The sequence below is a fragment of the Lonchura striata genome, chromosome 3 (genome assembly GCF_050655825.1).
Source record: "Lonchura striata isolate lonStrDom1 chromosome 3, ASM5065582v1, whole genome shotgun sequence".
Lineage (NCBI taxonomy): Eukaryota > Metazoa > Chordata > Aves > Passeriformes > Estrildidae > Lonchura > Lonchura striata.
Window position 1 is genome coordinate 95,184,989 of NC_140705.1, and position 24,256 is coordinate 95,209,244.

The following is a 24,256-nucleotide window of genomic DNA, read 5'->3' on the forward strand; positions in this document are numbered from 1 at the left end:
AAAACAGACTTATCAATCCAAGGTCTGCTTAACTCCTGGGAGCAAGTTAAATGCAGAAACCAGGGAGAATCTTCAAGCTGACAGGAAAAGGCCTTGTGCCTGGTAGTGGTTACGGTCAGTCTCAGGTAACCTTACACAGGTTGGAAAGACAAGTGTCTCAGGTTGGAAATGGGGGTGTGTATTCTATTCCCATCTGTAAGAGGTGGGGCAGTTATCTTCTGTTGATTGGGCTGTCATCTTTTTATCTCTTCCACAACCAATCCTCCCTTCAGGAGATATCTTCTGTTAATGGCCCAGTGAGTGTCACAGCATGGCTGATCAAATTCCATCATCCCATGAGAGATGCTACACCCAGGGGGAGGAGCCAAGCATTCCTACCTGGATATAATCTGAGGTTTGGAAGACCACAGGCAGCCTTTTCCCACTGGATTCCCAGAGGAGCAGCTTTCTTCTCTACTGGATTCCCAGAGGAAGACCAGGCCCATCTCCACCACAACTGGACCTTCAGAGGAAAGCCCCACCGTTCTACAGGATCACTGATCCAACAGAACTACAGCTGGCAGTGCAGGAGGGATGCAGCCACCACTGTTGCCAACAGCCTGACCCACAGGGTGTCAGGTCCTATTCTGACTCTGTCAGTGGTTTTTTTTGTTTTTGTTTTTTTTTTGGTACTATTGCATTTGTATTTTTAGTTTTCCTAGTAAAGAACTGTTATTCCTATTACTGTATCTTTGTCTGAGAACCTTTTAATTTTAAAATTATAATAATTCGGAGGGAGGGAGTTTACATTTTCCATTTCAGGGGAGGCTCCTGCCTTCTGTAAGCAGACACCTGTCTTTTCAAACCAGGACAAGAAGAAAAGAAGAGGAATGGATGGAGTGATTGTGAAGGCAGAAAGAGAAATACTGAGGAAGCAATGGAGTGAACCAATAACCTCTTCTGCCATGGGCTTCCACAGGGGTTGCACACAGGTTTCTGCACACAGGAACAGAAGTCATGGTAAAGAAGAATTCATGACTGAGGTAGGGCCAAACAGAAAAAACTCCTCAGATCAGAAGGTTCCCATGACTTTATCCTGTCAAGATTAAGGGCTGTGTCATCTACAAAAGCAGCTGGATTATTTTACTGCAAGTAGGTAAAAATTCCTGCTGTGCAGGACTAGTGTTCTTGGTAGTTCCTGACAAGATCTGCACCATCACTGAGCTGGCTTCTGTAATTTAATCAGTCAAACCCCATCGTGTCTCAGCTGCATCTTTCCACATCTTGCACAGCCTGGCCTGGCAGTTTTGAACAAAGCACTTACCTGGCAGCATGTCTTGTCTGTGCTGTTTTTACAGTGCACTGGGTAAGGGTGGAGACCAAGCTGCAGAACAGGAATTTCCCCATTCACCTACCACCAAGTGCAGCCCATTTGTAGGAGCATCTCTAGGTGCTTCAGAAAAACAACCTGTATTTATAAAGTCTACTTTCTCAGATTTCAGACTTTCCTTTCTGGGTGTTTAGCCTCCCTATCCAGGAAGGAGCCACTTCATTGCAACCTATTCAAGACTGCAGTACTTCTGAGTCTCACAGACCATTTTATATGTCTGAAAACCTGAAAACCACACTGCATGGAAAAAATAAAAAAAAATTGATCTGTTTCCAGATGCCTCAAGGAAGAATCTTATTGATACCTGTTAGAGCAAATTTGTGTCTCTCTTGTACTGATAAAATGCAGCACTTTGTCCTCTGTTGAAATTAGAGACAAAGTATGAAGCTGGGTCCTGGTCTTAAACTTCAGCAATATCTGTGTGACTTTCTGACCCAGAGACTCAGAGAAAGCTTTATTCTTCTGAAATACTGAATTCTCTCTAGAAGTCATAATTTATTTCTTCCACATTTCTAGCTGACTGTCTCTTTCTATTGATGCTGATTTCAGTAGGGAAAATCTTTAAAATCCTGGACTAAAGATATTTTCTATTAAGTTGACAGCTCCAGGATGGATTGTCTCCTTGCCTATGCCAAATTTGAACTGACAGATATCCACAGAAATGCATCTGACCAGCAGTTTAAATAACTTTTTTTTTAAAATATTACTAACTCAACATTTCCCCCCAGCCTGCCCCCAGCTGGTTGAGAAGAAGTTAAGATTTGAGTTTAACATTTTTTTTTAGACTTTGCTTTTTCTCTTTTTTTAGGTAGTACCTGCAATGTTATCTAGCAAAGTCCAGGGAGGAGGCACCTCTGTGCAGCCCCAGCAGTATCTGTTCCCTATCCTCCCAGCTCCTGTCTCCACAGTGGTCTTACAACAACAGAAATTTTGTGACCATCTAAAATGCTGGGAAATAGTGTCTGCATAGATGAGCTAAGTGTTTGCCTCGTGGCAGCAGCTCTCTAAATAAAACACAATTTCCTCTTTCCTCACCGGTCTAGGCCGTGTTTCCCTCAGGAAGGACTTCAGGTCTCCTCCAGCCATGAGCTCCAGCAGGATGAAGCGGGGCAGGGCCTGCAAGCTCACCCCGATGCAGCGCACGATGTTCTGGTGGTTGAACTTGCTGTGGAGACAGTGACACCCAGCTGTGGAGCAACTTTGACCCAAAAAGCACAGTAGCAGAAAACATTCAAACCCTTTTGCTGCAGGGAATGTTCTGCTTTTTTGCTTCCCACCCCCCCCCCCTCCCCAGAAAATAACAAATCTCAAAGGTAGGGCAACAGGATAAAGCTAAAGCATTACCCTGCATTCTTTGTCTGTCTGGATAGTGTAGGGACAGACAGAGATGGGGAAGCAGTGGCTTTTGGCTGCTTTTTCTCTCCCTGTTTTCTGCATTCTTTTTGGGCTACAGCAAGGCTTGTGGGGCATAGGAAGCAGAACATGTCTGATCACAGAGAAAAGTCTGTTCTTAATTTCCCCATCAAAGAGGCAGAAGTGGAGCTAGGGCAATGTTGTTCTAAGTAACACACTGACATGGGGATCTGCTTGTGGGGGATGTTTCTTGAGGGGAAGTCTCTAATACTTCCTTATTTCCCCACCTCTCAAATTTGATGGGAAAGTAGTTCCATGGATTCTGGAATTCAGATACTGACATATGACATGGCAGCAGCATAAAGTCAATGCCATCTGTTAGTTTTGACTAGTCAAACCCAAATTCCTAAGGTATGTTTTCCTCTCCAAGAGAAATAAAAATAAAATCTTATTATCAATTCTAAAATCTGGGCTTTAATTTTTTCACTTTGGGTAATGAAAACCAATGTGGATCCTTTTCAAAATTTAGCCTTTAATAATTTAGTGCCTCTTCATTTGTAAGAACAGAAAAGGATGATAATGCCTATTCTATTTGTGGTAAAACTACTGTACAGATGTGCTGAGAGGACACCACCTATGAAGAACCATTTTTTCTTTATTTTGTTGGGATTTGCAAGCCTACACAAGCAGTGTCGATGTGATTCATACACACCTAATAATGAGAGCTTCCATAAGGAAGTCGAGCTCATCTTGCTCTGAACACACTTCTGGCAATGTCTGGAAAAGAAAAAACAGGTTGACAAGGAGAAGGTACTTCAACTTACCAAGAGAACACCTGGCACTAACACTGTCTGAAGCAATCCTTCCTTTTCAAAAGAAACCTCACCCTAAGACAACCATTAGAGCATTGCTAAACTAGACAGTGAAGCCTGTTGAAGGTAAATATTAGAACTCCTGGCCCACTAATGCTGCTGTCATCCTCCTCCCAGCAAAGGAAATAGCTCAGAGTGCACAGAGAAGTGTTCAACATATGTGACTCTGCTGTACAGAGGATCAGGAACGAGATCACAGCTCCTGAGTTCTCTGCAGTTCTATGACCCTACCTTCCTGCAAGACTAGGATCTGTAACTAGCAGCAGAACTTACTGCTATGTAATCTCTATGAGAAAACAAACCAGCTAGACTGCTGAAGGCCTGGAGAACTCCACCAGGGTCTCTTAGGATTTAGCTTCACATCCAATGCATATCCATCCTGTAAGGCAGTGGTGAGATCCCTGGAAAACCAGCCATCTCCTACTTGCAAGGTCATTGATGTGTATGCCAGCAGCTTTTGGCCCTGTGAAGACTTTTGGACAGATTACCAACCACCTGTAGCATTGGGGAGGATGGACAGAGAATGGATTAATTCTCATTCCTGCAGCCTATTGTGGCTCTGTGGGAAATCTTTGCCTATTTACTATTCACAGACCTCTTTTAGTAGTCTCACATACCCATATGCTACAAGCTGTACCATTGCTGTGATGGATTAAAGTGTTGCAACAGAGCAGCAATATTTCTAGCCACATCCTTCAGGACTTATAGCAATGCTTCATTCATCTTCATTGTTACAATGCATTGGGACTCTTGGGTGAAAGGTGCATGAAACCATCATGATAACTCATACACTGTCACTTACTTTCACAGCCACCTGCAAGGGAGTGGGGTCGCTGGGGATCCCTGTCACCTGCCCTTCATATACCTCACCAAAGGCTCCGTGGCCCAAACCCCTGGACAGACCAGAGAAGACAAGAAGGTTTTACTACAGAGAACACACATTATAACACTGTGGACACAGCTCACAGAACGGGCTCACAATTTTTCATGGCAGCGTAACTGGGAGAACTGGATATTGACAATAGGATCTCATCAGACCTTGGTGAGATCTTTCATGAACCTACATTTTATTTAATTGGAAGGGAAAGCAATCCATGGAAGTGAACATTCCCCAGTGAAATCCAGCTGCTGGCATTGCAGCATGTAACAGAGAGCACTCATCTATGGCTTTGCTATCAGTGCTCAGTGGTGGGTGCTCCAAAAAAGATCAATAAAGACAGGACTTTAGTCTTGGTGTTTACACACCCTAAAAACATTAACAGTTCCCCTGATATTTCTGCATCACCATTAAACAAAACATTGAGCAAGAAACTAGGAGGCACAATGATTCTCAAAAGACCTGAATTCTAAACCAGATAACTTTTCCTGATTTATTGTGTGATTCTGGGCAGGTACCTTAGCCAGTAAATGGTGATGACAGTGCTTTGTAAAACACTCAGCTCCAGGAATTTGTGCTGAGAATTGTTTCTGGCAGTGATCATGTTATGAAATGTACAGTTTTATTTTAAATAAGCTTACAAGAAAAATATAAAGGAATAAGAGTAATCATACAATAGATCCTGTTCTCTGTCCTTGTGATACAGATTTTGCATACCTGTCTATTCAGTCCTCACTCTCTTAACGTTAAGTCAACTGGTACAACAACAGCTATTTCACATTAGTGGCCTGTCATAATGACATGATGAAATATGGCAGAGGATGAGGCTGCACCCCAAATCCTGAGTCCCTCTCAACCCTGCATGGGCTGCACATGGGGCAGTAGTATTTCCAGCCTCTAAGAGGCATTTCTGCATCTCAGTCTGGGAAAAGGCTCTCAGTAAAGCTCTCTGCTACAGCATGCACTCTCCTGTTAGAGCCAGGTCTGGGCTGAGGGCTGCTTTGATTCTGTTCTCTGCTGTATCAGTGGACTGCTTCTGCATGGGCTGTTGCCTTCCTGTGCAGATGAACAAGGAGGAACAAGCTGCTCTGCTGTTCCATAAGCTCTGTCTGTACTTTTGCCAGTCTGGGCAGTGAAACCACACCAAGGACTTGTGTTGCCTGTGACTCAACCTCTTTGTGTAATAACATTGTGATATCAGCTTGAGACACAATTCTTGGCTCTGTCTGACCAACTATTATAAACTGAGGGGATAAGCTGGACCTTTACAGCTCATAACTTACTCTCCATCCAGAAAGTCCACTTTCCCTTCCCTTGTCAATTCCCAGCTGTATGCTCTGGTATCTGCTTGCCATACTTCAAAAATCCTTTCAAAGTCCAAATGGCAACAGGAGCAGCATCACAGGTACACTGGAAACCTCGAGGTGCAGTCCAGAAAGATGTGCAGGTAAGGGGGAATGAGATAAGGGACAGCAAAACATTGCAGACTGCATAGACTGCTCTAAGCATAATTTTTTTTCAGCACCTTAAGGTTCCAAATTTTTCAAGGAATCCTGCTTCCACTTTTTTATTTTTTTTGTGTAACACTGCATGGTACCAGGATACTGTCACATTCATAAATATCCTGCAGTAGAGCAAAATGTGCAAGAACTCTGAATTTTCAAGTTTTTCTTAGGAGACACTTTAAAGCTTTTCAGAAGTTCTCATCTAGATGTGATTATCTTGCTGGCTTTATATCCCTGTCTTTTTAATACTGTCTGGCATTTTCAAATCCATTCCTTTACTAACTATTGCACTTAAGGATGTCATTGTCTTTACCAAAGATCCTATCAAAGATTTAAAAGAGCCTCCTACAAGCTTCAACCATCCCAGAATTTCATCAGCTCGTGGCAATGGGCCATTCACTGCATAGCCTGTAAAAGATGTAACTGAATTACTGGTGATGACTATTCAGTTCTCACAATCCCAGGAGAGGAACACTGCACCTGCAGAAGGTTCAAGGTGAATGCCAAAATCTAGTCCCCTCCACATGAGCCTAAGTGCTTCTAAAAGTGCACAAGAATTTGCACATGCCTGCACAAAGCCGTGCACTCACACCTCTCTAGGAGAGCCAGGATATGTGGGTGTACAACGTGAAGGGTGGGGAAGGCAAAGACCAATTTACCGGATAAGGGAGATGTTTTTTCGAGGCACCTCTTTAAGGTCACTAATGGATGTGGTTTTTCCTGCAAAGCAGTAGTTGGGGTTGTAGTCTGTCATGATGGTGGAGGTACGCAGCTTGCTCAGTTTGTATTCTGGGCTCTGCAGCTCCATCTGCATGGCTTGCAGCTCCTGGTGCTTGCGGCGATACACTAAACATGGAGAACACAGTTAACCACGTCCAGAGACTGGATTTGGGACAGCCCTTCTCACTGGGACTCACTGGGCTGTGGCCAGGCTTCAGGGAATCAAATCACCCAGTGACACTGGCATATTTCTGTACATCAAATAATTACATAGAAACCGGGATCTGAAGATATCCAGGAACCTTAGATTTATACACCTTATGAAGAAAGAGGTTTGCTCATGGACTGTCTGGAAAAAGTAAAATGAACTTCACCTGGAGAAGTCTCAGAGTTCTGATGGCTTTTTTTATGCTATATTTAGTTTAAACAGACCTTCCAAATACAAGTTTGAAACTCATGAGACATGGAGTATAACCAACTTTCCTAAATCACACAGAAGTGACTAAAGTCTGAAATGAATTTTTGCATCATATTGTTCAAAATGGATAGCCTAAGCTGTTTCCTCAGAATAACACACTGTACATAAAAAAATAGCTAATTTTCCAAAACTTCCTCTGTTTCCAAACATCAGAGTAGGACCACATTTGAAGTCACTTTATGGAATGTTATATTCCTTGCATCACTTCTGCTATGCCATTAAAAACCACACCTTGAAAGAAGATATCCTGAGGGTATTCCTTGAAATAGTAACTGATATTGCAGGATTTTTTCTAAAAGAAGATGACAATCATGAGCAGGTTAAATCGCTATTGATTTCTGTGGGAGCTGGATTGAGCCCAAAGACTGTGACAATAATAGTTATTGCATCTTCTCCAGCAGATGTTGCTCAGGGGAAAAATTTAAGGGGTAAACATGCACTTGCAAAGGCAGATGGATGTAATGACCTATCCACAAACCCTTCCTGTCCTCCATTTTCCTCTTCATTGCCTTTGCTTTGATTTTTTAAATCGTTGCCCTTTCCTGAGATGGAAATGATAGGCTTGTTGGATGGAAAGAGTATTACTCTTCCACTCCTAAGAAGTATTTAGTCATTGTAAAAAGGTACTGGCAGGACAGAAATCATAGATGTAGGACCATGTGCATGCAACTCCATGTGCATAACTCCTGAAATTCTTAAAACCGAAACAGCTGTGCCAGTCTAATTTCCTGCTCATGGTTCATCCCTCTCCTTCAGACCACACAGAGTGTGGACAAAGAAAAGTGGCAAAGCTGTGGTTTGAATTCCTGACTCTTTTTCATTGATTCAAATCTATTCTATTTGCACAAAATGAAGGTGAGAGATTGCTTAAAATAAGAACATGAAAAGATGAAAAATACCTGTTAGAATTTCAAATTAAAATGCCAAGAATATCCACATCCTACTAAGTTTGTGAAAGGGGAACCTATGTGAGAGTTTGAGCTTAAATGTCATACCTTAAGAGGTGAAAACTGTACATAGGCACACAAATAAAGAAGCTTTTAAGCATTAAACAGCACCAGATCTCACAAAACCAGAAGCAGATGTGTTCTGGCAGCTGCACAGTACAACACAAAAAATAATGTCTCTTTTGGGATGCAGTCAGTAACTGAAGCCTCCTTGAATTGGTCACTGTGGTTAGAAACAACTACAGAAATCTGAAGATGTGTGTGGGAAGGTGTCATTAAATACAGCAGTAGCTCAAAACCTGAATCCTTTTGCCTCTCAGGGCCCAATTATCCCTAGCTCAGATCCAGCTCTTGTATGAAAATATCTTTTGCAAAGAAACACTCACCTATCATGATTCCTGAAAAAGCCAAAATTAAAGCAGCCACCAATGCTGAAGTCACTACAGACAAGACCAAGGAGAAAGGGAGACGAACCACTGGCTCAGCTGGAACAGAAAGAAGGAATTACATATTTGAAATTATCTTCCAGAAGCCACTTTTTTTGCATCAGTTTTTTTTCTGCTGTTCTTTCCATTTACTCATCTGCTGCTGCAATAATTGTAGGAGCAACGTCTGGCATGACCAGTTCTCAGGATCTATGACTTCTCATACCTCATTGTTTCATTTTCCTCAATTAATATCAAGCCATTAAAACAGATGGTTCACTATCAATGAATTAACATGTGAACTCCCTGGGTGCGAAAACAAGACCATAAAAAACAGGGGCAGGAGGTTGTGGGGGTGAAAAGAACATTACATTGTTTGGGTTAAAGTGCTGCTATCAATGCCAAATCACAGCAAAGGCAGGAGGAGGACTGCAATATATCATCTCCTAAATGCATGTAATCCAGGCAGAAAAACCTGATAACAGTGTATTGAAGCTGCATCCTCATGTAGGATCATGCTATTAAGGTTTACTTCACCTTGACAAAATGACCATACTTTTTACCCATCTTACAGGCAGGAATGGTAAAAACACAACAATTTTCCCATGCCAGTGACAAAGCTGAAAGCAGGATCCCAAACCCCTGGGGTGACCTGCTCTAACTGCTGCACAAGAATAGGAAGCAAACCTAGTAATGGAGCTCTGAGCGCCTGGTTTTGAAAGAAAGGCAAGTATGGGAACTGTATTTAGTTTTTCTCAGAGAAATCGTGCACAGAATTTCTCACAGTTTCTGAACTTTTACCTTAGATGTCCAATTCCTCTGGAATATTTTCTTTCACCTTGCACTTGTTTTTTTTGTTCTTTAAAGAACTGGTATAAAATTTCAGTTCAGCTGGGAAATTTTTTCAGCGAGCAAATTTTCAGGATTTCAGAGCAGACTCTGAACTGGCACAAGCAGACACAAAATTTGACTCTGCTCAGATCTGCCCAGGATGCCAAACACACACTGTAGAGCAAAGCAGTGCTGCTGGTCAGTGCTCCAGTCCTCAGCATTGATGAGGCTATAGCCTGGCAAAATAGCTCTGCAGCATACACCAGCAGGAAAGAAAGTAACATTCAACTGCAGCCAGGTTTAAGAAACATTAGTCAGCACTTTCAGGATGTCTTACAGTCCAAACTACAGCCTTTGGACATGCGTTTTCTGTCCCACATGTTAACAGTACCCACACACCTACTTACCTGTGCAAGACACACCATCCTCTGCCAATTCTGTGCCTGGCTCACAAAAGCAAATGACTTTTTGAGTCTCAAGATCAACATGGCACTCGTCCATCTCACAGTGACTGCAGTTAAGGTGCAGCCTAATCTCCACCTCTCCGTGCCCCTCTGTCACTAAGGAGTGGATGAAGAAGCTCAGTTAATTACTGTAATGACCATTCTTATAATTTCCTCGGGCTCACCCTTTTCTTTCCCAGCCTTTACTCCCTCCAAGATCAATCACTGCAATATCTTCAAAACTTTCGGGCTGAATCCACCAGGCCAGAGTGCATCTGTATTTGAAAATACTTCTGGCTGTTCTAAAGGAAACTTTTTTTTTTTAAGGAGTAGATTTTCTTTGTTATTTTCTGAACAAACTGCAAACAAATTAAAGACGCTGACTTCTGGGAAAACACAGGTTGGAGTGGCAATATTTATCACTCCCATGCACTGCTGGGCAGCACCTGGATATTTTACCAAGGGACACTCTAAAGAACTTGCTTGTTAGTAAATAGTCAGCTATTTGTTTCTTTCCTAATGTATCTGAGCTATGAGGTTCTGTTATCACTCTCCTTGTTCAAAATTATCCTGTAGGCTGGTAGACTGTACTGCTGGGAGTGTTTCCTAATAGTCTTGATGCTTCCTCTCCCTGTTTTTTCCCTGCTACTTCTGTCTATTCTCTACTGTATTTTATATACTTTCTGCCTCCTCGTGTTCATGACACTGAGCTGTACCCCAGAAGGTTGTAAGGGATCCTACTATTTTTAAAATGAAGTAAGCCTATGAAATGACTTCTGACCAGTATGAATACCTTTAAGTGCTGGAGTGTATAAAGTACCAATTGGATTAATAAAGGACACACCATCCTCCCCATCCATCTCTGGGTCATTGTCCACTGCAGCATTGCCACCTATGTCAAACCAGAAGTTACCTTAACAGACTGAGGCTCATAAAACAATAAAACACAGATAAAAAGGCAACATGCATGAATTCAGCCTATTTAGGGAGGCATCCAAATGAAAAAAAGAGAAAAATTAAAGCACTTGATATATAGGGAATATTTAGCAAGTTGTGGCATGAGCTACTGGACTTTATCTCTAGAACCTCAATTTAATAATGAAGCTTGTGACAATCAATTAATTAGCTCTGTTTAGGTAGACTGTTGCAAACTAAGGCACAAGCTTCATCTTTAACTATTTGGATGCTGTGAAACATACAAGTCCTTTATGTAGCTAAGAGAATGGAATGCACCAGTACTTCAGGGCTAAGTTAGTACCCTTGCTGATCAAGGCATGTACTCTGTCAGCAGAGGGAATGAATAACTGGATATCCTTCCTCTCCTTTGCACCCTAAAAGCAGGGTGGCCCACCAGGAGTGGGGACTGAAGGAATTTATGAGTTTCTCATTTCTGCCTGAGCATATGGAACATACCAGAAGCAAAGTATGGGCAATAGATAACAAATATTAGAAACATATATATTTTGTACTTCAAGCATGCAACGATTCCCCCACCCCACCCAAAAATAGCTTTTTCCCTTTAATTGTTTTCAGTGAAATAAAAAAAACATCATGTAAGTAATTCTGTTGGAAAAAGAAGCATTACACAGGAACATTGGTACAAAACATGCACTTAAATTTAAAGTCATTACTTCCTCTCAAGATTTCTAGTCTAGCATATACTTAATTTAAACTGTGGAGAACCAGGGGTTAAAGAGTCCACCACAGTGCAGATGGCTGCAGAAACTTTGTGGCCCAGGAGGCTGTGAGTTAGTAGAGATCTTGAATCTGGCCCACACCAGTTATAATCAACATAATGCCATCTGACAGCTGCCCTGAGACACAGAGGCACACAAAATTAGCCCCTTGTTGACTGAAGTCATATTAAGAGGGGTGATGGCTGGCAGCCTGAGCCTTCAGAGACCACCTGTGCAGGACCAAAGCCCACCACAGGGCAGGGGAGAAGCTGCAGCGTTCCCCTGGCTGCCAGACTCCAGGACCAAAGTCCTCCAAACACAGGTGCTGGCAACAGGAGCACATAGCTGTGGCTCCTCCTGCTCCAGCACTGCCACCCCAACATGAAAGGCTCAGGAATCACAGCTGGATCTTAATGTCACGTTTTGCAGAGCACAAAGCCAGGGCTGCAGCTGAAGCACTGGCATCTGGCTCTTTGCTCAAAGCATGAATGAGTTCATCTAGTGCTAAAAAGTCAACACACAGACATACTAGTACATAACAGTCAAATATGCTAGCTACAGGAGAGTTATCATCAGCATTTTGCTGATCATTAGCACTAAAGGAGGGGAAGGGACACCTTGAACACGAAGCCACTTTACCTATATATCCTCCGCCTCCTCCACCTGAGGAGCACCCCCCTCCACCCCCTCCGAAACCCCCTCTTGTCTCCCACCCCCACTTCTTCATGGCCTGGGGGCAGGATCTTCCTCCAGTAGCACCTTCCAGCAAGGATTTTCCTGACCACAGGAAGGAAGTGTTATCATTCCAGCCACCTCCACCACCTGCAGTTGAGAGAAGAGAAACGGCACAGCCAGGGGTTACTTTTTGTGTAAAAAACACTGGAGAGATCTGCACGACAAGCATCCATTCAAAACACCTCAGCTGAAAGTCATCATCTGCACCTCTTTTCACCTACCATATGAGTGTATTCTACAGAAAAGCTAAAAAGATATCCCTACCTACTCTCCAACCACTTATTTCTGGTTTACAGAGCCTTACCCTTCTCTTTGACTAAAACACTTCCAAAAAAAACCCAATGCCAGTTCTGAATTTATTGTAAGGGGTGTGAAAACATATCCCACTCCTACTCTCCACACAACAGACTTACCAGTGACTCACTTTCAGTTCTGCTGCTCGTTCAGTCCAAGGTCTCTGCACAGAGACTTCTAGACATGGTGCAATTATGGTCTTTTTGCATAAGCCAGAGAAACTGAGTATGTCCACACAGCACAAAACAGTGCAAGGACCAGGACAGTCACATTGGCACTGCAAACTCCCACATCAAAAATCAAACAACTTTATGAGAGGTACTGCACTATTTTGGGAGAATGTAGCCATTGTTATGGCTGTACCATCTCTGATACCCTTATTTACCCCAAGTATCCAGCACTGTGGGTACCTTCTATTTGCATCTGTTATAACCCTCTGTTCCCCCTGAACTGTATTTTCATCAGTTTTCCTCACCTTCTTGTGAGGAAGAGGAATCTGGGAGTACCACATATTCACAAAGGTTTTCTTAGAAGGAATAAACTTTCCTTACCTGCAGCTCCTGAATTTCCATTCAACCCTGGAATAGAGGAATCATTCTCCAGTCTTTCTGGATGAAATGTGTCCGTTTTGGCCCTGTAGGCCCTGCCACCTCCCCCTGCTGCAATGATCAAGGGGATCGGTTCTCCGTTCTCCATCTTAACAAATTCAGAAATAAAGGCAATGTTCAAACTGAGTCAGACATTTAAATGGAAGTTCAACCACATCATAGTTACTGCATGTTGCACCAAGCAGGTGTCTAGGACTGCTCAGCACTGCACACTGTCGTTGCATTATTTATGCACCCATACCCAGAAAATTAAAGAATAGAAAATAAAAGAATAGTCCTACCAAGTTCTCCTACAGGAAACAGCAGTCTCAGTAGCTCTATGAATTGTATCTACCATGGTGATGGCTCTTAGAAAGCCTGTAATATCCCATGTGATGACTGCTATCAAATGAAACAGCTAAGAGCACTGTTCTGCACAGTGTCTCCCCTGAGACCAGTGTGTGGGATGAGTACTGTCTCAGCTAGCACAGGACAGGAAACGTCAGAGCTCCACAGCTCCAGGACTGCCGAGAGAAAACATACAGCCTATCCTCAACTTCCCTTGTCAGGCTAAATGTATAGCTGGAGTCTCACAATGCCAGAGGTGAATGAAGTCCTGCAGAGTTTGCCCTTTGCTGTAGAGCTATGCTTCAGCATCTCGGTTTTTACCAAAAAAAACCCAACCCAGTTCAACCCAGTTATGTTTGTGAAGCATACCCTGAGCCATGGAAGCAAGTGTGGACATACTGAACAGCAATTCAAAGAAGTGTGAAGGGCCAACCTAGATCCCTACATCTCTCAAGTAGAAATTAAAGATACCCAGAGATCACTCTGTGGACCCTCTCCCTGAGGTGAATAAGGGATTTTTCAGAGGCAGGTGGCAGGATGTGTTGATGCTGGAGGTGCATGGGGACTGTGTTTCCATACCTTAAATATGTAAGTGGCACCGCCCCCACCTCCACCTCCTCCTGCCCATTCATTGACACTTCTGTTCACACGAATCTCTTCTTCGATCACATTGTTCTCTCCAATGCAGACTTTCTGGATAACATCATTTGTCTGCAAACAGAGACCAAGCCATAATTCAGGTAAGAAACCTCCATTCCTTTGTGCACACAGAGGCCTCACAAACCCTTCACTGTTCCCAAAGCAAGAAATTGTCCTCCAGTGAAATGACATGACCAGAACCAAATGAATGCTCTTCTAGAAAAATCTGGCTTTGTCCCAGATTGAAAGGCAAGATGTATTCTATTAGCCATCTGTATGGCAGTTGTCTTCTGTTAAGTGGGCAGTTTTACTTATCTCTTCCACAACCAGTCCTCTCTCAGGGGAGACATCTGCTGATAACAGGCTATTGAGTGTCACTGCATGACTGATAAGAACTGAAACATCCCATTGTGAGATGCTCCACCCAGAGGGAGGAGCCAAGCATTCCTACCTGGATATAAGATTGAGTTTCTGGAACACCAGCATGGTTTTCCTGCACTGGATTTCCCAGAGGAACAGCTGCCTCTCCCACTGCATCTTCAGAGCAAGACTGTACCCTTTCTACAGGGTCACTGCTCCAACAGAACCACACCTGACACTCCAGGAGGAATGCAGCCACAATTCCCAATTGGACTGCAGCCAATACCCTGTCCAACAGGGTGTCAGGTTGCATTCTGACTCTGTCAGTGTTGTTTTGGTTCACTGCATTGTTTATTTTATCTTTTTATTTTTTTCCCTAATAAAGAACTGTTATTCCTGCTCCCATATTTTTGCCTGAGAGACCACCCTAATTTCCCTAATTTCAAATTTATAACAATTCAGAGGGAGGGGGTCTATATTTTTTCCATTTCAGGGGAGGCTCCTGTCTTCCTTAGCAGACACCTGTTTTTCCAAACCAAGACAGGCTTTTTGCCTCAACCTGCACCAGAAGAATTTGTTGCCATTTTTAATTGAATTGTTTTGGAGCAAGCTCAGTGCTGATACCTATTATCATGCGATACACCTCCATAGACTTTTAATGTACAAAATGTAGCAGAAGTTGCTGCAAATATTTCCCAGCAGTAATAGTCTGTATTTCACAAGTGGAAGAAGGAAGTACCTTGGCAAGGATGTGCCTTGTCCCATGTCACAGGACAGCCAAATGCCAGAGACAGAGAACCCAAGCTTGGTTACCTCCCTTCCTGTTGGTTGGGCCAAGTAGCCAATGTGCATCTCTGATGATCTTAGTAGAAATTTTACTGCAACTACCAATGCCTACCAAAAGAGCAGCAATCCCACCTTTGACTGCAATGCTCCCTGATGTTAACCAAAATGCCTCACTAAAAAGTCTCCACATTTCTGACTTAGCATTTTTCCCTTCTATCAATTATCATTGATTATACTGAACTTTCTGTATTAGGTAAATCCCTGAATTCACTAACTGATTTCAATCAAAACATTAAACCACCATTTATACCTACTTAAGGACTATGACCCAACTATTGTTTTGGTTTAAAACTGGATCACTAAAGTGCCTGACAAGCACGACCGTGATGTGAGCATTTTCAAGTTGTAAAGTACTTTTAGCTTATTTTACTTTACAGGTTTTGTTCAAGTAACACTATCTTGTTATATTGCACATATGATGCACACTGAACTTACTATACCAACAACACTTTTAGGGGAAAATGCACAAACATTTGTTATTGTAGGAGTGACCTGATTCCTTCTACTTTCATGTATGTGTTTTCTTTTGGAAGAAGAACTCGATAAAAGCATACTCAAATGACAAATTATTCTGCTGACCACAAAACATATTCTAAGTTGTGCCGGAAAATGAGTGGCACCCATTTTGTGTGCAGACTTGGCTAAAGAACTAACATCCTCCTTTCCCTATTTTTTCCCCTCTCCTTAATTGATTTGGAGTTGAGTGGGAATGATTAATAAAATGACAAAGTCAATGACCCAAAGGAACCACTAGATTACAAAAAAAATAATCCTTCATGGCAAAGACATAACTGATTACAATCCAATCTAGTAAAAGTCCCCTCTACGAGTCAATGCAATCTCTTTGCTTCAATGAAAGAATTACATTAGCACTCAATAAATTCTCACTAAGATTACAGTGGCCTGCAATTTAATGAGTCCATATATTACCCTCAGCTGGAATGTCCTAGTTAAAGACACTGGATGGACGTTTGAGTTAGGCCATTTCTCATTTCAAGAAGGCTTTATATTAATGGTTTGTTTGTAGATATGTGTAATTCTAGTTTTAACATTATTTACTTCAGCAGCCAGCCTTGAAAACCCCTTTTACTTGTCTATATCCTTCAACCTTTCTCTGCTCTAACAGGCTGCTAAGCTTTCATTTCTTGGATGCCAGCCATTATCAGCTGAGAAATGCACATCATTTAAATGTTCAGCTCAAACCTGTAGGTGAAATTTCATCAGAAAATGCTTTGTTTGCTCCATGAGAGTGTCCTGTTCCCACATCCTCCTCCAAAGAATACTAAACAATTAATAAACTACAGTGCATGCAAATAGTACTCATCTTTCTGTCAAGACATTTGCAGCAAGGGTTGGTTAGTGACATAAAAATCAGGACTGACCCAACAATGATTGATTTGTCTTTCTTATTTTCATATGCAGAATAACCAAGCAGGCCCTGTGATGTGGCTATCTCTAGAGATGCAGAATATATGATAATGGCAGGGCTGGGCTCAATAGTGGAACAAAAGCAAAACCCTGCAAAGTCAGCCTTGAAGACTAATTTCCAGAGGAATGGAAGGCTGGGTTGTCTTTTGTCTCCAAGCCCCCACACAGGTGCTCTGAGATACTCAGATTAGTCAGGAACCTGTTGTGTATTATCAATGGAGCCCAAATGTTGAAAAGAAGCAAGCAGAAGGACATGGTACTACATACTACTTTACTGGGAGGGGTATGCTCTCCCAGTAAAACTGTACCTATTTCTTCACTCCTATAGCCCCAAACCCCTTGAGGACAACGTTTTTCTGTGTGAAAAGACAAATCTCCATGTATTAGTAGAAGGGATGAAGGCAAAACAGAAAGGCAATCACTTACACTAGGACAAGCATCTTCTCCTTGCTGTCCCACCAAGATATACAGAGTATCATCCTTCTGGAGGTCAAAAATTCCCAGCACAGACACTCCGTGGGACCGCACCATGGTGTTCTTCCCTCCTTTTCCACCTGCAGCTCCATAGCCTGAGATGCTGCAGAAAAAATAAACCAGAGGTTGCCACCTGAGTTGTCCCAGGCAGGTGGAAGGAAGCACAAACCCCTCTGGAGCACTGAGTGTTTTTCACACCTGAACACAGTGTCACAAAGCTGTGCTCTGAAGACCTTACATTCCAAATAAATCTAAACCCAAAGCCTGAAGACTGATTTTCTGCTCTGTTTGAATCTGTGAGCTTGGGTAGCCACAAAACAGATCATTTCACATTGATTATTGAGCAAACACGACTGAGAACAGAGTGAGCAAGTCCCTATAGTTTCCAGCTTTAATATATGAAACACATCTTCTTTCCCAGAAGGTACATCCTTGAGAAGTTTGCAGCAAGGAAGAGAAAGAACAGAAGCAGGAGAGCTGGTAAAACCAGGACATATGGCTAAAGAGAACATTAAGCATGAGATTGACAGAGAGAGATTTGAGAAAAAAGACAGCATAACTGGTCCTGGTAGCACGGACCAGATGGAAAACAGCTCTCTTATTCCCAGGACCAGAGGAATACAGAAAGAAAAGTAGATGGAGATGACACTACCTGCAGTAAACAAGGAAGGCAAAAGCTCCCTGGCCAAACTCATGGTGATCAGGAACATTTCCCTGTCTCCAGCCTGGAGTGGGCAGGTTACACACAGGCTGCTGCAGTCTCAGATAAGGCTCTGGGAGTTTTATTTCAAACAGTCAAGATTGAGAGGTGCTTACTGTTGCTGCTGTACCCAAAGATGTGGCTGTAACACTGTATTTCTCATCTCCTCCCTATCCCTTTCTAAAAATGGGCATACTTAAAGCAGATTTTAGCAAAGGATTTCAAAGCATTTTTAAAAGATCATGATAAAACACACATCTCTGCTGCAACAAAACACAGTTACTCAACTTTCTGAGCAGGTGAATGATAGTACAGCAACTCAGTTTAGATCTGAAATAAGCAGGTAATTCTCCACTGACATTAGCAACTTTCCATGTATTTTTATGAGAACAAAATTCAACTTGGAGCATGTAACCAGAGACTGCAGGACTCAGAACTCAAAAATTGCTCTCAGCTTCCTACCAGGCACAGTGTAGGTGCTCTGCTTTCACACCTCCTTTCCTCCAGCACCTGGCTGCTCTCTATGCCCAGCATAGTCCTGCCTGCAAACAGACAGTGTCTCATAAAGCATATTAGATCCTGGCAATGTGACATGATTATGTTCATGCCACTGCTGATAACCAAAGCAATCAGTCCTCAGTTAGGCTGTACCAGAGCCAGCAGAAAAAGCGATGGACACAGCACTGGGCCACCCTGAACAGATGCTGCACGAATCTGAAAACTGAGTTGATTTACTGTAGAATTTTGCAATGGCTAATGAGGTGCACTACCAGACACAGCAAGCTGGCAGGGCTAATTCCCTGCCAGTAGGGGCCATACTTTTCCATGTAAGAACAGATTTTGCATACAAGCAGTGATATCAGAAAGTTCAGGAAACCCAGTCTGGCCTCACTCAAAGGCTGAAGACAAATAAAACCCAGTATATTCAGTTGGCAGTCATTCCCTCTTCAAAATGGGCATCACTATTTAAACAGTTATCTTGACTTCAAACCTTAACAGGATCCCTTTCATGCGGAACACCTTTCTTTCACAGGAGGAAGGAAGCCATTTAACCATCCTGTTCCTGAAGGAAGGTTCACCCCATCCAGAGCAAGAACACAGAGTACCTTCTACTGCCTTCCTTCTTTTCTTTTGCTATGACATTTGTGGGATCTGCAAAAGAAGCCCACACCTTTCAGGAAGAGTCAGGATGTGCAGAGTGCAAACCAGGGCTGGAGAAAAACATGCACCCTAACATCCAGGTGATGGAAACACTGGAGCTAGTCTTGAGAGTATGAGAAAATGCTGTGCCTAGGCTGACTGACTCAGAATGACATTTTTTTGCACACCACTGGGCTGTGGTCTTGTGCCACCATAAAGAGGAACCATAGAGAAGAGAGGACAGTGGAAGTGATCACAAATGGGGCACTCAGCAAAATGGACCTAAACCTCTTCCTTTAAAAAGGGAAAGAAGTAGGATAAAAGATGGTAATGTGTAATTTATTACAGTCTACTTCTTTCATACTTAGTCATAAGACCTAGATGACCAGACCTTCTGAATGTTTAGAAGGAGATCTAAAAAAAATATTATTTTATAATGTTTAACGTCATTATTACACAATGTGAAGTCCCATGAGAAGGAACCAGAGCATATAAAACTCCAGTTTTCAAATGTGGACACTACAGTGTGTGGCAGCCTACCCAGACCTTCACAGATGGGGTTTTGTGGGTGTGGTTGGTTTGTGCTGACAGTTTCGTGCAAAGTTGAGCTGTCTGTATTTTAATAACGCATATTCTACCTCATGTTCACAAAATCAATATCCTTTCTGAGCAGTTACCAGGAGTATACATTACACAGTGTAAAACACACTGATAAGGCAGAACATCAGCTTTCTCCAGAGCCCAGCAGCCAGCAGGAGAGTTTTCTCCCTGTGTCAGGTGTTTCAGCAGTGCCCATCAGGAAAACTTACAGGACCCACACTGCAGCAGGACTGCAGGGCAGAGCTAAACACAGGCAGTAAGTCCAGACTCTTTGAAGCCCTGGAATTGATATTGAAACTTGACATTTTCCTAGGGCTATGCCGTGCTGGCGGACTCTGCTGCCCCTTGAGCAGACCAGAATCAGGAAGATGTCAAGTTAATTTAAGCCCACAATTGCCTCCTGCTTTCCCCAGGCTGTGAATTTTCTACTATAGCCTTAAGAGGTGCAGAAGAGAATGTCATCCTTTTATATATTTGTTATGCACGACATTATACATCTATTATCTATACAGAACTTAGAAGTCTGTTAGGTCATTTATAGGACTTAAATAGACAGGTCATGGCTGCAGGGCCCAAGGGTTGCTGTATTGTGCAGCAAAAAATCAGCCTACAGTTGCACAAGAATTCTGGCTCTTCTTGGACTCTGATATTAAAGAAATGACAGTGCTGTAAGCTTTTGGGCTGTTTTGCCTCTTCATTTTTGGGCTGTACTTTATAACCATATTTACTGGATGCTGGTTCTGAAAAATTCTATTCACCTCAGGCAACTCCTTGTTGACAGCTGGGTAAAGTATCATTAATGCTTTTTGCATTACCATCAATCCTTGTAGGAATAGGCACTCAGGCAGAACTTGTGCCTAGCCTAGCCAGTTTCTCAAAACTGATTTGCCCTAGACCTCTATTAGAGACTGACATCTAGCCTCAACATTAGCATTCTTTTCCAATATAAAAGAAAAAAAAGAGATGAGATCAGAAAATTGTAACTGAAATTTGTTCAAAGTCTTCAATGGAATGTTTTGCTTTGAAATCCAAGATACCATCATTGGTTTCAATATGGAATGCTGTATAAAAACCACCAGTAGACAGTCACTGGTTGAAACTGACTGTTCTGCTTACAAAATGATGCATGTAATGGCTTCACATTACCATTCAGATACAGTGAACTACACTTTGATTGTACTTCTTTGCCCAGCAAGAGCAAAAAGTAAAAACGATTGGTAAAAATCTGTTTAAGTAGCATTGAACCACATCTGATCACCTCTCTTTGAAAACAACTCCACAGGGGGATTTAAGTGTTAGAACCCTCAGTATCACAGAGCCTACCATTTAGGTGGCTGGCTTCCAAAATCAATTCTACTGTGGTAAGCCAGGCTTACAAGCTCAACCTGTTGTGTCTGGATTCAAAAAAGTGAAGATGCTGAGCAGATGTTGATGCGAGCTGTCCAGTAAGAAATGCTGACACATGATTGTGCCTTCCATGCCAAGTGAAGGGTGGGAAAAACTAATTCTGATCCCAGGGCTCCATGAATGACAAATGGGAAATGCATTCCTCTTGGTCTGGGGAGGTGAAAATGCTTCATTTTCAGCTACTGATAGAGCTCTCCCAACCAGTAACTATTTAGGCTAAGGATTTGTGTGCCTCAGAATGTTTCTTCTCTTTCACCAAAAAAGTTGCATCTTCCAGGGAGCAAAGCTGAGATGGGAGAGACTGGAAATCACAGGCTCAGTGGTAAGTAAAAGCCCCAGCAGATGCAGCCAAACTTCTGAATGTAATACTTCAAAAATGGCCGGTGTGTATCTGCAGCCTGGCTAGTTTTGAACACAGATAATCACAACAGTCAGAGACAGTTCCCTTACCTGTATGTGTTGGTTGCTGGTACTCTCCAGATCTGAATGCCTTGGAGAATCCCTTCAGCTCCCACCACCACTCTGAGCTTGGAGTTCCTGTAGGCATCGTTGCACTGGCTCTGCGTGGGGCCATAGGGTCCACTGGCACCACAGGTTGTGAACAGCCACTGATCTGAAAGGAGGACACGTGCAAAGCATGACCCAGCATCCAAGGACCAAGCAGTTGTTCTGCTCTCTCCCTGCACCAAGAGCAGAGCCTGGCCCTGAGGTTTTAATCCAAACAAATGCCTCCCAGATTATTTTAAAAGTCTCATAGTTCTGTGTATCTTGGCATTTGACAGCTTTTCATCAACATCTCCAGAAATCTATTGCAAAAATAAACATAGTTTTATTTTTTCTAAGGCTCAAAAAGGCAAAGAGCACAGAGAAGAGAAATATCAGACTCCTCCCAGTTTCAGGTTCTGCTCTCTGGCAGTTAAGTGCTCATTCACAATCTCAAGGCTGGTGCATTCTAACCCTTTCAGTTTCTAGAGACATTTGGTTATTGAATTTATTTTAAATGGGAAAGTAACTGTTAATTAGATAAAAACCCGTAAGTACAACACCATCACAGTGATTAAAACATAACAGTAGATTAATTGAATTTTGCATAATTATTTGCTCACAGGACACTCAAATTAAGCTTCAGAAAGCAACACACCCGACTGAGGCCTGTAAAACATGCACCTAGCTCTGCATTTTCTAGGCCAGATCTGTGGGTGTAAATCAATGCCTCCCAATTACAGCCATTTTCATCAATTAGAAATACTCATCCTGTACAAATAGATTTCTAGAACAAGACTTTGCTAATTTGTGTTTCAGAAATACCTCATTTTTAAAATTTGAATACATGACGGTGGCAATTATATCCTTTTCCTTAAAGATTAATTTTAGGAGCATTTCAGTCGCAAGACCACAATACTTTTGTAAAACCCACCTTGTCCTATTTTCTAGTATATCTAGTATATATATAATCAAAACTATGATCTAGATGGCAAATAAGCAAACAAAGCATTTTTTTGTGAACATGACATGATTTATCAAACATACTAACTAATAATCTAATATACACAATCCAATAAACTCCATTAGGTAGTTCTACTGCCATTAAAGATAAAAGATTTGAAATCTGAAGTTTTTTCCTACAAATTATGTTGGTCTAGTCAGCCTTCCCCAAGGCCTTCTCAAAGGGCACCATTTCTCCACCAGCTTCCACAAAAGCAATGCCACACATGCAGCTTCCTTCAGTGGTGATACTAAATAGTTCAGACAGGGCATTAATTGGATTCAATGTCCAGGAGTTGGACTCAATGATCCTTGCAGATCCCTTCCCATTTAGGACGTTCTGTGATTAGCTTGACCTGCTTCTTGGAATTCAGAGCCATTGTCTAAGCTGACGTGGTCTAGAAATGGTAGTCAGCACGTGTCTGGATGAGCAAGGCCAAAAGTTCTACCATTGCTGTTACTGGAGAGGCTCATCCTCCAAAAATACACATTAGCTTAGCCAGAAAAAAAGTCTGAATTACCTTTTCACAAAGTAATCCTGAAGATCAGCTAAATTCCTTCTTACAAAAAGAGTTCAGTGAAGGAAACGGATCAAAGAATTTGACAGAACTTTAAGAAATAAAGCGATTGGTATTTCTGAAAAATGTTGGTAATACAGTGTTGTGCAAAATTGCCATTCTGTAAGAAAATTTCTAAGTACTGGTGTGAGAATAACCCCATCTTTCTGAAAAATCTACACCACCCCTTCTCAATGGCCCTCTACAGATTTTGTCACTGTTACTTGTTTCATTTACATACTAATTTCACTTATTTCTCCAATCCTTTTGCAGTAGGTGGCAGTATGAAATCTTAAAATTATTAAACAGCAAATGGAAGAATTTTCTTCTCTTTCTTTGCTTCTGATGTACCCCCAAAAGCCCCCAAAACAATAGATAAGAGGGTAAAGGCACCTAAGGAAGTGAGGTCTAGAAGTTACTAAAGCAAAATGCTTCAGTAGCTCTGAACAGTCTGGCACCAGAAGTTACTTGTGTTTATCCTTGCAAAACCCACCCTAAACCCAAAGGAAAATCTCACACTAACTGGAAGATGAGAGACTCATTGTGTCAGCTATCACAGTGATTTAACATTGCAATACCCCAGCGGGCTTAGCCACCTGCACTGAAACATATGTTTAGTAAAGCAGGCAGGTAAGTGGAACAATAAGAAGCCACTTGGATGCCTCCAGTAAAATATCAAACATGTTCCCAAAGGTAGATGCAGGTGACCTTCAAGGGGACAATAAGCCCAAAACATGAGACTCAAAATGGAAAACTAGAAGTGATAAAACCTAGGACAGACCACAGTATGTGCAGACTGCTGCTGTGGTGAAGCTTTACATTTCTGATTTAGTCCCTTGAAATAATACATGTTCCTTAGGTATCTGCCTAGCCGACCTTGGCAAACTTATCTCTAGACAATTCCACATGTAATACACAGCACAGCTGAACCTGAAACGGACTGTTCTTGGCTCCCACTGGGTGCCAGGGACTGGGGATCAGTGAACTACATCTTATTCCAAAATGCTTTGAAATGGCCATCTGGTTGCTTAAAAGCCCTGGCTGAACAGAAGGAGAACGTATTTCTTCTGTAGACCTTTTGCCTTCAGACTCTGAACTGAAGCAACCAGAACAGCTTTTGTATTTTCTGTCTTTAGGGCAGACTAGGGGCTCAGTTCCAG

At 42.2% G+C, this 24,256-nt stretch overlaps 1 protein-coding gene across 2 annotated transcripts in view; it reads right to left on the reverse strand.

Annotated features, from left to right (window-relative positions):
- Window positions 1-24,256, reverse strand: part of ALK (ALK receptor tyrosine kinase) — a 306,482-nt gene that overhangs the window by 15,236 nt on the left and 266,990 nt on the right. The window contains exons 12-23 of one of the 2 annotated variants that reach the window (XM_085575795.1): window positions 21,505-21,667; window positions 17,160-17,310; window positions 14,040-14,171; window positions 13,077-13,221; window positions 12,256-12,318; window positions 10,614-10,712; window positions 9,785-9,937; window positions 8,508-8,606; window positions 6,636-6,822; window positions 4,397-4,487; window positions 3,435-3,499; window positions 2,405-2,534 (exon numbers count right to left, since the gene is read on the reverse strand). In XM_085575795.1, the coding sequence (XP_085431921.1) occupies window positions 2,405-2,534; window positions 3,435-3,499; window positions 4,397-4,487; window positions 6,636-6,822; window positions 8,508-8,606; window positions 9,785-9,937; window positions 10,614-10,712; window positions 12,256-12,318; window positions 13,077-13,221; window positions 14,040-14,171; window positions 17,160-17,310; window positions 21,505-21,667 (1,478 nt within the window). Of the gene's footprint in view, window positions 1-2,404; window positions 2,535-3,434; window positions 3,500-4,396; window positions 4,488-6,635; window positions 6,823-8,507; window positions 8,607-9,784; window positions 9,938-10,613; window positions 10,713-12,135; window positions 12,319-13,076; window positions 13,222-14,039; window positions 14,172-17,159; window positions 17,311-21,504; window positions 21,668-24,256 lie in introns of both variants that reach the window. The other variant, XM_085575794.1, reaches the window with a different exon arrangement.